A 13,047-nucleotide genomic window follows, 5' to 3' on the forward strand; every position below is an offset into this window, starting at 1 on the left:
AACATAGCTTGGAAGGCTTCTCTTGGTTTAGGCACTGCTTAAACCTGGCCTTTTGTCTCAGGAGTAAATGGATCAGAACCACATATCCAGATGTGATACATGTTAATTCCAAAACACAGAAAGGCCTCCCAGATGTCTGATTTCTTTCTTCATGGTGGGAATACAAAATACAGCAATGTGTGGTTAGCTTTGGGAGGAATAATAGCCTGATATATACAAACCTGACCTCCAGACCACCAGAGATTCATAGAAATTAGAGATATCTGTATTTTTAAGGGTTTTATCTCCCATATTCTGGTATGCATATACCATATTAATGTATACTAGAGTACCTGCTGCTTCCTGTTCCCTGGGTTCTAGAATGGTGGTGACAGATGATCAAGATCCTTACCAACTGCTTCTGGTGTTCTCGGCTTATTGGACAGAAAATAAAAGCATTTTCCGGATCAATAGCTGCATACCAGCTGCCAGAGGTTCTGTTTGTTTGCTCTGGTGACATCTCAAACAGCAGCTGCAGTGAGAGCTAGCACCTGGACAGGCCTGTAGGGGTGCAGTGTTCTCCAGGACCTATTCCACCGTACAGGCCAGTCAGAGGAGTAAAGGAGATATGTTGGGAATCAACAGCCCGGCGTCTTGGAAGTTTTGATGGTGGCGCCAGGGATGGTCACGGGAATCTGGTGTCACCTTTTGTGGGAAAGGGTGCTCCAGGGGCTTCTACTTCGCTGCCGCCCGCCCCCCATAGCCGTTACGCCAGGGACCAGAGAGCCAAGGGACCCCAGTTGCCTACTGTCAGAAGTAAGAAACAGCAGGGTGCACACAGGGCATAACGAGCGGTTTATTGCTGAGAAATAAGATACAGCATAGCGAGTGGCATGAGGTGAGGCAGGTGTTCCAGCAAAACTTGTACAGAAGTGTTGATAGCAGCACTATTTGTGTTAGCCAAATGAAGGAAACAGCCCAAATGTCCAGCTGAGGAATGGCCAACCAAGTGTATTATAGCCATAGAGTAGAGTGTTATTCCAGAGAAGGTGATGGCGCCCGCTCCAGTGCTCTTGCCTGGCAAACCCCATGGGCGGAGGAGCCTGGTGGGCTGCAGTCCATGGGGTCGCGAAGAGTCGGACACGACTGAACGACTTCACTTTCACTTTTTACTTTCATGCATTGGAGAAGGAAATGGCAACCCACTCCAGAGAATCCTAGGGATGGGGGAGCCTGATGGGCTGCCGTCTGTGGGGTCGCACAGAGTCGGACACGACTGAAGTGACTTAGCAGCAGCAGCAGAGTATTATTCAACCATAGAAAGGGAGTGAAGATACTTGGCTACACCATGGATGAGCTTTCAAAACAGGCTAAGTGGAAGAAGCCAGACTGAGAACGCCACATCTTAACGTGATTCCATGTATATAAAGCACTCATAGGCATCTGAATATTTGCCTCTGTGCAGAATAGGCAAACCCACTAGAGACAGAAAGCACATTAGCGGTTGCAGTGGAAAGGGGGTTGGGAAGAGTGACTGCTCCATAGGTCCCGAGCTTCCTTGGGGGATGATGAAAGTGTTCTGGAACCAGAGAAGGGTGATGGGTGTACAACACTGGGAGTATACTGGGTGTCCCTGAATTGTATACCTTAAACTGGATAAAATGGTTAATTTTTTTGTGTCATGTCATCACCAAAAAAATACATACACATGCTCATGAAGGAAAGCCATTTAAGATTTCAAGTAGCATGTGCCACAAGGAATAGACAGTGCCCAGAAAGCGCTCCCAGTGCACTTTGGTAGTGGTGAGAACAGATAAGCAAGGGATCGTGGACTCTTGATTGGTTGCGTAGATGGGGGCAGTGTGGGCCTTCCTGTTTGGACACAAGGTCAGCACACACAGCTGCAGCTCAGGCCTCACTTCCTTTCCTGCAAACGATCACATCCTGTGGGCCTGTTTGCTTCCTGCCTAGTTTAGAATTGACTTGCCAAATCACCCTCCTCCCAAAAAAGCCAACTATGATTTCTCCCCAGTGCCATTTTGCACTTTCACATTACTGGATAGGTCACCAAAACCCCTAAGAGCAGTCCTTTTTGGGGACAAGGTCATTCCAGTCGCATCTAGTACTATAGTTTTGCAGAAATGGATTTGAATAGATATTCCTGCAGTGTGAACAACTGTTTGAACATCACAACAATGTTGAGTTGTATGTGTTCTTTGTATTCCTCCATCCATTTAGAACTTCCTTGACTTCCCCCCACCACACCCAGTATTATTTCACATTGACGACTCACAGCTTGGTGAACAGAGCAGGCCTGTGCTTTCTTCCTAGAAAGGACAGTGTGCTCTTGAGCCACTGCTGTCCCACACTACAGCCTGAGGAGCTGCCCAGGTAAGAAGTGAGCCAGTCCCAGGCCGCTAGAGCGCAGCGGCTTCAGGCCAGCCCGCAGCCTCCAGGGTGTGCTTACACAGAAAGCTCCTGCTAGGTAGAAAATTGCAGTTGTGTTGTGGTCACAGCTTTTCAGAGGGCAGACCTTTTCATCAGAACCTTGTGAGCCTTACCGTGGAGGATTGAGAAATGTGTTCACAGTTGCTGAGCTCACTGAAATCATGAACATGTATACAGTGGTGACAGTAATAAACTCACTTTTTAAAAACCTTGTCTCCTTGACCTTGTTTCCTGTTCAGTAAAACTGAGAACTCATTTGTTCTTCCGTAACTTGAACCGATTTAAATTCTTTCAAGCCAGAGTTCTGCCTTCATTTTGGACCATTCAGAAATTAGACCTCAGTGAATAGCAGCCAATTTCCTAATGAATTTTTTTCTGTTTTTAAACACATGATCTGGCTTTTGAGGAGCATACCACAATAGTCTTCTGAATATCGGTGTTTAAAAACACTTGCTGGCCCCACACTCACCTAGCTGCTCCTCCTTATTAGCAGAAAAACGGGGAGTGGTGGAAGGAAGAAGGCTGCATTGTCTCAGCTCTAGGAGGGAGAGAGTGGATCAGAGCTCATCCCCAGATAGTTACAGTCCTTACACCGAGGCAGTTCCCTGCTTACCACTCTGGGTTCGTACTTGGAGAGGAGAAATGTGCGCAAGCAGTGGGATGAGTCCTTCAGGGCTGTGCACCCTTGGGCTCTTCTTGGTCTCAGCAGGGACACCTTTGGCTCCTTCCCATCAGGACCCTCTTTTATGCCAGCTGGATACAGGCAGCACAGCCTCTGCCCTCTATCTTCAGGAATTCAGTGCAGCAGAGGAAGACAGATACATGAGCATTATAGGCAAAGTTGGCACGTATTATTTTAGTTAGGAACAGCACCGTTAGAAGTAACTAATGCAGCAGTGCCAGCTATTGAAAAAGAGCCAAGACCTGTCATTTTGACTGTAGAAATCAGTTAAAGTGCCTTTGAAAGCAGGTAGCCTCCCCACAAGCTTCCCATTGGCCAGGATTGAGTCATATGCATGCCCATCGCCTAGCTGCAAGGGACCTGGGAATATAGGATTCCAGTGTGCCAGTTTGTCAGAGGAGGCGGGCTCTGCCAACAGGAAGAAGTCATAAAGTGGCTATTGGCTGGCCCCCAGGTGTGTCTACCCTGGCTTTATGTCAGGTATTTAAAAATATAAGGTGTGTATAACTAAGGTTTATTGGCTCTCCATTATCCAGTTTTGTGTATATGTTTTTACAAGCTTTAGGAAGACCCTAAGTTTTTTTTCCTCTCTATTTTAAGCCTGTTAGGGACTCCTATAACAAACTGAATAATCATTCTCTAAACACCTGGTACCAGGCACTGTGCCCCAGGGTGCTGTGTTTCTTACCTGTAATCCTCTTTCAAAACACAAGGAAACTGAGTCTCCAAGCAGTTAAATAATGTACTCAGGGTCATCCAACTGAAAAAGCGAAGCCAGTTCTGAGACTCCAAAACATAGATTCTTTTCACCCTTTGCATGTCACCAGAAGAGCCAAGCAGTCATTATCTGTGAAAAGAAATACTTTCACAGCCGTAATATTTTTTTTTCATCTTCGCCGCTGTCTCCAATCATGTTTTCTTTCTTTCTTTTTTTTTTTTTAAAGTGAAGAAAAAATGACTGCTGCCCGCATTAGGAAATGCCACAAGTGTGGGACTGGCCTCATCAAATCCGAAGGCTGCAACCGCATGTCCTGCCGCTGCGGTGCCCAGATGTGCTACCTCTGCCGCGTGTCCATCAGTGGCTACGACCACTTCTGCCAGCACCCTCGCTCCCCAGGAGCCCCGTGCCAGGAGTGTTCCCGATGCTCTCTCTGGACTGACCCCACTGTAAGTGAATGAACGGCTGTCCGTCACTTTGTAGGGGTCAAGTATTAATACTATGATACAACAGAAAGAGGTCTTACATACACCTAGCGCATTTTGACCCCTGAAAAGATAGGGAACTGCACAGACTGATAACAAAAACTGAAAAAGTAGCTAAAAGCTACTCTGCAGAGAGCAGCACTCCCCTATAGTTTATAAGCGAGTTCTTTTGATCCTTTAGGGAATAGAATTTTGTATGCCATTCAAAATACTTCTGAGCATAGAAAAATAAGAAATGTCTTACATGTATTTGTATAAAGCCAGCCAAATGCTGATACCAAAACCTCTCAGAGGTAACCCTGAAAAAAGAAAGCTACAGATTTATCTCACTTATGAATATAAATAAAATATCACCAAATAGAAACCATGACCAGGAAAGATTGTTCCAGATGTTCAGAAATGGTTCAGTATTAATAGCTATTCATAATAGTTTACTATATGATACCTTTGGATGATAAAAAGACAAATGCCAGCCCTTCATATCTACAGGTTCTACATCAATGGATTCAACCAACCATGTATCGAAAATATTCAAGGAAAAAGAATTTCCAGAAAGTTCCAAAAAGCAAAATTTGAATTTGCCACATGCCAGCAACTATTTATATAGCATTTATCTTGTATAAAGTGCTTCCCTGATAGCTCAGTTGGTAAAGAATCCACCTGCAATGCAGGAGACCCTGGTTTGATTCCTAGGTTTGGAAGATCTGCTGGAGAAGAGAGAGGATACCCACTCCAGTATACTTGGGCTTCCCTTCTGGCTCAGCTGGTAAAGAATCTGCCTGCAATGCAGGAGACCTGGGTTGGGAAGGTCCCCTGGAGAAGGGAAAGGCTGCTCACTCCAGTATTCTGACCTGGAGAATTCCATGGACAGTCCATGGGGTTGCAAAGAATCGGACACGACTGAGCGACTTTCACTTCACATTTGTGTCCAAGGTCACCTAGAAGTTTACTGCAATTCTTGTGTAAATTCAGTAGGATTTTTTTTTTAATCAAAAAAATTACCTATAATTTTGAAAATGAGACTTAATTTTCACTATGAAGCTGCACTAATCAAAGTCATGTAGACTAATGCAGGAATAGGCAGATAGATCAAAGGGAGACAGCAGAGACAGGAACAGCCCCATGAGAATTTGAAGTGATAAAATTTTCATTCAGATCCCTAGAGAAGTGATAGATTCATCCATTCTTTCATTTGTAACTACTCAGTGTTGCTAGGACTAGTCTTCATGGAGTTTAGTCTTATTAAGTTTAAAACAAAACCCCTTCTTGTGGTTGGTGCAGTGCAGGAAGAGTCATAGAGTGATGTGGTGGAGAGTGACAGGAGCCAGGGCGGGAGGTCACCTCGGCAGACCTCTGAGAGGCAGCGTCTGCTGTGAGACCTGCAGGCAGGCCAAAGAAGTCAACAAATCCAGCCTGTTCGTGGCACAGAAAAGGCCAGTGTGGCTTGCAGGTGAACGAGGGAGGGAGATGAGAGAGGTGGGCGCTGAAGCAGCCCAGGGGTCTCACCGAGTGGCTGGCGGGAGCTGTCGCAGGCCCGAAGGACACAAGTGACTCGGCCTAGTTTAAGTTGTAAAGGTCATGCTGGCTGCTCTGTGGAGAGGGAAACATCCAGTAGCTGTTCGGAGGGCACTGGGCAAACCATCTAAAGATGCTCCAAGAACACAAAGGAGAGATGACTTTTATAGTCTCGGAGAAGGCAAGGTCCTTCTTAGCGCTGCCTCAGGGCCAGGCTGAGAAACATAAATCCTCTCTGGCAAGACACCATAAACAAAGGTAAAGATAAATGAAAAACTGGAGGAAATAGTTGTCACACATAAGTTATGTAGATACATATATTGTTAATATGTAAAGAGTAATATGACTGAGTTAGAAATCAGTAAATATCCCTATAGTAATAAGGATCAGTTTGGATGTGGGTAAGAGAAAGCCCAGAAATAACAGTGGCTTAGACATGACAGATGTTTCTCTCTCCCTCCTGTCTAAGTACAGTGGTGAATAGCCGAATACGGCATATAGTTGTAAAAAGTAATGCCATGTATCTATCTATAACATAGAGAGAGGGAAAAAGAAAAACATGGAAAGACTTACATGAACAAATAGCGAGTAGATGGGGTCACAGACCCAAGTTAGCCCTGAGGCAAGTACATAAACGATGGTGAATGTTGAGCAGGCCAGGACTGCGGGACAGCAGGACGTGGGGACTGGGGCGCGCGGAGAGATGGGCGCCAAAGATCGACCATCAGTCCAATCTAAAACACTGTTCAAGCTAGGACTGTATAAGTCAAAGATAAAAGACTTGCTAACCACCAGTCTTGACTCTGGTGTAGAGTAAGAAAAGGTGCTGGGGTGTTGGGCCAGCCCCTGCTGGAAGCCACGGCAGGCCAGGCAGGCGGCCTTGTCCTCAGAGCTCCTCACAGGCTCAGAAAAGCACTGAGTTCTCTTGAAAATCCTGTGTCCTCACAGCAGGAATAGTCTCCTTCCTGGGTGGAAAACCAGGCTGAGGAACCCAGGAGCCACTCTGACTCCACGGCCCCGTGACCCAGCAGGACTCTTAGCAAGCCTACCCTCCTGTCACTGAGGAAGTAATCGACCCAAGGGGTGACTTTGGAGCTAGACAGTCACCCTCCTGCTGCTGGTTGAGCGGGGGGAGGTGCAGCCACAGTGGGATGCTCTGTGCAGTGCTCTCCAGGGTGCCCCACACTGCCTTGTAGCAAAACTCCCTGCCCCGGACCTGGCTGTTCGCTGACTCGCTTCCTGGGTCCCAGCCAGCCAGCAGCTGGGCGCCTGCTCATCTCTAGGAACTTGGTGAAGAAATCAGGTCTTTTTCTTCAGCTGGAGCTCCTAGGAAGCGTTTCTTAGGCTGCTCTCCTCTCTGGAAACAAAGAGCAGTGTGGGAGTGGCCATGTGCAGGAGGGTGAGCGGCCGTGGTCTGGCCTCCTCTCAGCCCTGCTTTCCTTTCTCCTCCTCCTCGTTCTTCCTTCTCCTGCCACCTCGTTTCTTCCCACACGTGGAGTTGATTGTAAAGGTTTCCTTCTGTTGCCTTGTTTAGGCCACAGATGCAACTGCCCTGTGTTTTCTTGTTGAACTGTCGTCTTCTACCCTGAAAAAGGTTCTGTATTTGCTCAAAGTAAAGTTCGAAAGGAAGGTCAGGCCAGCATAAATCCCTGCGATTTCCTCGGGCAGCCACAGCCAGAGATTTTAGTCCACTTGTCCTGTTCCCATCAGAACTGGGATCAGCCCCGTCTCCTTGATTCTCACCAGGAGACCGATTGAATTCCAGCCCAGCATCTGCTGGGGCTTCTGGGAACACAAAGCCGTTCAGAAGTCCAGGGAAACAAAGCATGCCTGTCACCCTTCTCTCGGCTTAATGAGCCAGCAAGGCTGGGAAGAACCTCTCATTTGTCCGTCAGGGAGTTATCCCTTCGTAGTTTGGAGGGAAGTTGAGTTTCTGTCCTTAATGACTGCGGATTGCTTGGGAACTGAACTAACTCCATATTAGAGAGTTGTCAGTTATCTATTAGTTGTTGAAAATAAGCTCCAAACATTAAAGTCTTGTAAAACAAGATGTCTTTTTAGGAAGGAAAAAAGTAACAGAAGCAAGTCAGTCACAACAAACTACAGTTTTCTAGTTTAGGGGCCAGAATGCACAGACAAATCAAAGCCTGTAAATGAACAGACGTTATTTTGCATTCGGGGGTGGGTTGCCTTGGGACTTCACTGGACCCAAATGTGCTGCTTTCTTGCCCGTGAGTGGTAACCTAGTGGGGTTAATGAGTTACACCTTACTGTTATTAAAAGCCGTGTTCAGAGCAGTCACCTGGCAGGCTGGATTCTAGAAGTGGGACAAAATTCATAAGAGCATTTTCTCTTTAAATACAAAACAAAGTTGGTTTTATCTTGGGTTTTGGCTACCAGAAACTGCACAGAATTGTTCTCTACAACTTCTTTGTTTTTTAAATATAAGAATTTGAGGCATGTTCAGTTCAAATAAAACCCTAGGGCTTTTACAACCAGTTTACAATTTGGCACCATTATCGCCTAGCCATTTGGTCAGGAGACATTTATTTTTCCTAAACCTGCAGTGGATTGAACCTGACGTTAACATGTGTGAATACATTTACTTCTGTGACTATGCTCTAAGGCAGCTGTATCATCCCAATTGTACAAATGTAGACTTGCAGAAGATTACAGTCAGTAAAATGTGGCATGGGGAAGCCCGATGGTTAGTGCTCCGTACTCCCACTGCCAAGGGCCCGGCTTCACTCCCTGGTTGGGGACGAAGATCTTGGAAGCTGCGTGGTGCAGCCAGACTTAAAAAACAGAAAAATAGTGGCCCGTGTTGATCTCAGGTCTTCTTTTCTCTCCATATCTTAAACAAAGCTGCCCACCGGCCCTCTCCCCCCAGTTGGCTCCAGCACCGCCCAGCCTGGACCAGCATCTGCCTTCCTGACGGGTCAGGGGCACTGAGGGCACTGGGCTTCTGTGAGACTCTTGTTTGAGTGGCCTGGGGAAAGAAGAGGAAGTAAAAGTATTTCAGAGAGGATTGGAAGCGAAAGGTGGAGACCCTTTCAGGGAATATCTTCAGAAAGATACTCCAGACTTCAGGTCGGTAACTAATTGTTAGTTTCAGTGTTTTTTCCCTTAACTTTTAAAATGTACCTTCTGTAGAAGAAACAAGATGGTAAGGTGAACCTTATGTCTAAATACTCTTGCCATCACAGCATGGAGGCGGGACCACTTTCTTATCCTACAGGTGAGGAACAGGATTCGAGTCACTTGGTAAAACCAGGATGCCAGCCCAGGTCTTCAGGCAGATGTTAGCTCCTTCCAGTCCCAAAGTCTCCGCGCTCATGCGCAAGGTCACAAGTACAGGAGCTGGCTGGGAGCCGCCCACAGGTCCCTGAGCCCAGTGACGAGGCAGGCCTCCATAGAGGGGTGGGCCCTCCCCGAGCAAGTTGCAGATGCAGAAAGGGGCCTCGACAGTGTGCCCAGTCAGCTTAGATGTGACTCGAGGACGGCACCACGGAGGCACGCAGTGTGGCTCAGTCCATTGGACACAGCCTGTGGGCCTGTGCCACGTTCAGCACACGCCAGCGGGCCCCAGGCTGCGTCCTTGAGCCTGACAGGAGTCACAGCGTGGCCACCTTACATGCGCCTCCAGATTCCAGCCAGGGAGCGTCGACAGAAAGGTTTGGGTTCCAGGCCCCTGTGCCCCAAGGAGGTCTTCACAGAACCAGCCGAGAGCCATCCAGCCTGTGCTCCTCCCCAGCGCACTGTCCGGGCCTCCTCCGCGCCCCCTCCCCGCCTCTCCAGACCCCAGCTGCACAGCACGTGCTGCCCCAGCCACAGTGCACCCTCCTCCCCCCAATTTCCTGTTGCAGGGAGACAGCTGGCGCTGGGGGGTTAGGGTCTGGTGTTGCTTGGCGATCTGCAGCCGATCTGGGAATAATTTGAAACTAAATCCTCAGCTCTTTGGAAGCCTTTTATGAAATCATTGCAAGTTTATTAACAACAGCTGTGGCCACACATGACCTGGATCCCAGCCCCAACCCCACTCCCAAAATGGCAGGAGGGGAGCAGCAGTTGACTTGCAATTCTCAGTCCCCTCTTTAAGGGGAAGAAAAGTGAAGAAAAGTCACCACCCTCCCTTCGTGGTCACAGGAGGCTGGCAGCAGGCAAGCGAGTGGCCAGCCCTGGTGCCCAGACGTGTTGAGGGAAACAGGCTCAAAAGGATGTTTAAAAGCTTCACAAGAATAGCCACACATGAAGTGCTCAGACATCTATTTTACGAACCTTCAGCCTGTGGTGGCGATTTTGTCAATATCTGATGGGCGGGAAACCTTCTCTTCTTCCCTTTAACCAGCTGCAGTTTCTCTTCATCTTCTCCCATCCAGACCCTGCTCCATGGGCAGAGCTGTGGGGCTTCATTGTTGGGGGACACATTTTAAGGAGTTGGGCTTTGGGGTGGTTTTTCTTCATGAAAGCCTCTCTGCTTTTCTCCCTTACTTCTGCCGGCTGCCGGCATGCCGAGTTGGTACTGGGAGAGGCCGCCCACTGCCAGCCCCCGAATGCTCTGGCTCGCCTCACTTCCCACCCACCATGTGAGGCAGGCGTGTCAGAGCTTCCGGGTTAGGCCAGCGTTTCTGTATCTTGCTGAGCTCAGAGGAATTCAGCGGAAGGAAACAAAACACTCCCCCTGTTAAGATGCAGCCGCGCGTTTCTTTATATAAAGGGTTCTTCCAGATCTGCTGGGCGGTGAGACGCCATATCCCTCTCTGCTCTGACCCTTTGTCCTCAGCACTGTGTTGGGGTGCGCCCACCCACCGCGAGCTCGGCCGTGTTCTCCTACCTGTCCTCATTGTGCTTGGGCCGGGGGTGGGGAAGGCATCTGGGCTCCCCTCCCAGTGTGGCCACGAGTAGTGATGGGAGTGCTGTGGAGTCACTGCTACTCAAGCCTGCTGTTTCGTTACACTCAGTCGGAGACTTGCTTACATGCCCATTCTGTGGGTCTGCTTGAAAGGTTTCACCAAGGTTAGGAGGGGGCAGAGAAGGCCTGCGGGGTCCATCTTAGGCCATGAGTCAAAGGCCACGGAGAGGAATGCTGGGGTGGGCATGTTGCCTTGGGTCGCCATTCACCAGGGCCTGTCGAGGTGTCCAGGGTGGTGATGTGGGCAGAGTAGTCTGTCCCTCCCGTGGTTCCCCAGTGACTGAGGCAGTCAGGGTGTGGAGGGGCACTCAGGTCTCGAGGAGGCACGGTTCAGCCTCCACCCCCACTGGGGGCGGAGCGGTCAGAGCAGCGCTGACCGCTCACTCACAAGGCTTCAGCCCCTGCCTGCTTGCAGAGTCCGGATCTAGCCGGGCCCTTCCCTGGTCCCAGTCTCACTCCTCACCACTTATGCGGTGACCTTCCCGCCTGTAACTGCATTGCAAGGCCTGTTTGCTCGTGGCCAGGAGAGACACGTGGTGTGCAGGCGCGTGTGAGCAAGGCAAGTGGGACCCAAGCGTGAAGCGTGAGGCCTTCTAGAAGGGAACCTCGGGTTTCGCAAGTGAGATGTGGACACAGGAACAGCGGGGATTAGGCCACAGTCTTCCTAGGAGTTGTCTTTGCTGAGATAACTTGGTGAGATTTACTAGTGTTTCCTAAGATTGCTTTAATGTGTGTAAGAATCAAAACCTTGGCTTTTTGTCGCATAAGGAGAAAATCCCATGGGACTCCAAGGTATACAGGTAACTTGGTGGCCTCATGAGGAACCGTGTCAGCAAGGGAAGGACATGCAGAGATGGCTTGGAGCAGCACCCCGGTCAGGAGCAGTAAGCGACTCCGTTACCTCGAGCCCGTGAGTCCTGTGGCCTTGATGATGGAGCCTGGCCTGCATGTTCGGTTCCTGGCTTGTGGGCTCCCTGAGCTCTCGGCTCCTGCTGTGGGTGAGAGGGTCTCAGAGGCCAGTCAGAGACCTGATGTTTCAAGTGGTTCCCATGCACTCCTGGGTGAGTGGACCTCAAGAAAAATCAGAATTTTCAGGGAAGAGTCTCCCTCCCTGCTGTCCTGGCGGTTCACCTCGAATAGAGGTATTTTATTTTGCCCTATTCCCTTCTTTTATTTAGTAGAGAAAGAAGATTTCAGAGTTATGTCCATCCCAAAGAGAAGGAACTGTGTTATATTTCAAAGAGGGCAAGAGACACTCTTTGTAGAACAAAGCAGGGCCTAAAAATAGTCACCTCTGACAGTTCTTAGGGCAGGCAGTCACACTGCCTCCAGTCCCAGTGTTCCAGAAGCTTCTGTTCAAATACAGGTGGTTTAAGTGCTTGAGAGCTCAGGCTTTGAGATTGCACAGCCTGGATTCAAAACTGACTGTGTGCCTCAGTTCAGTTCAGTCGCACAGTCGTGTCCAACTCTGCAACCCCATGAAGCACAGCACGCCAGGCCTCCCTGTCCATCACCAACTCCTGGAGTTCACTCAGACTCAACATCCCATCGAGTCAGTGATGCCATCCAGCCATCTCATCCTCTGTCATCCCCTTCTCCTCCTGCCCCCAATCCCTCCCAGCATCAGAGTCGTTTCCAATGAGTCAACTCTTCGCATCAGGTGGCCAAAGTACTGGAGTTTCAGCTATAGCATCATTCCTTCCAAAGAAATCCCAGGGCTGATCTCCTTCAGAATGGACTGGTTGGATCTCCTTGCAGCCCAAGGGACTCTCAGGAGTCTTCTCCAACACGACAGTTCAGAAGCATCAATTCTTCAGCGCTCAGCTTTCTTCACAGTCCAACTCTTACATCCATACATGACCACTGGAAAAACCATAGCCTTGGCTAGACGGATCTTAGTCAGCAAAGTACTGTCTCTGCTTTTGAACATACTATCTAGGTTGGTCATAACTTTCCTTCCAAGGAGTAAGTGTCTTTTAATTTCGTGGCTGCAGTCACCATCTGCAGTGATTTTGGAGCCCCCAAAAATAAAGTCTGACACTGTTTCCCCATCTATTTCCCATGAAGTGATGGGACCGGATGCCATGATCTTCGTTTTCTGAATGTTGGGCTTTAAGCCAACTTTTTCACTCTCCTCTTTCACTTTCATCAAGAGGCTTTTGAGTTCCTCTTCACTTTCTGCCATAAGGGTGGTGTCATCTGCATATCTGAAGTTATTGATATTTCTCCCGGCAATCTTAATTCCAGCTTGTGCTTCTTCCAGCCCAGCGTTTCTCATGATATACTCTGCATAGAAGTTAAATAAGCA

The 13,047-nt window shown here is 48.7% G+C and overlaps 1 protein-coding gene across 2 annotated transcripts in view; it reads left to right on the top strand.

Moving 5' to 3' along the window:
- Positions 1–13,047, top strand: part of RNF216 (ring finger protein 216) — a 120,275-nt gene that overhangs the window by 97,318 nt on the left and 9,910 nt on the right. For both annotated transcript variants that reach the window (XM_040231356.1, XM_040231362.1), the window contains exon 15: positions 4,054–4,276. In XM_040231356.1, coding sequence (XP_040087290.1) covers positions 4,054–4,276 — 223 coding nt within the window. The remainder of the gene's footprint in view (positions 1–4,053; positions 4,277–13,047) is intronic.

This window comes from Oryx dammah, unplaced genomic scaffold (assembly GCF_014754425.2).
Source record: "Oryx dammah isolate SB20612 unplaced genomic scaffold, SCBI_Odam_1.1 HiC_scaffold_2, whole genome shotgun sequence".
Lineage (NCBI taxonomy): Eukaryota > Metazoa > Chordata > Mammalia > Artiodactyla > Bovidae > Oryx > Oryx dammah.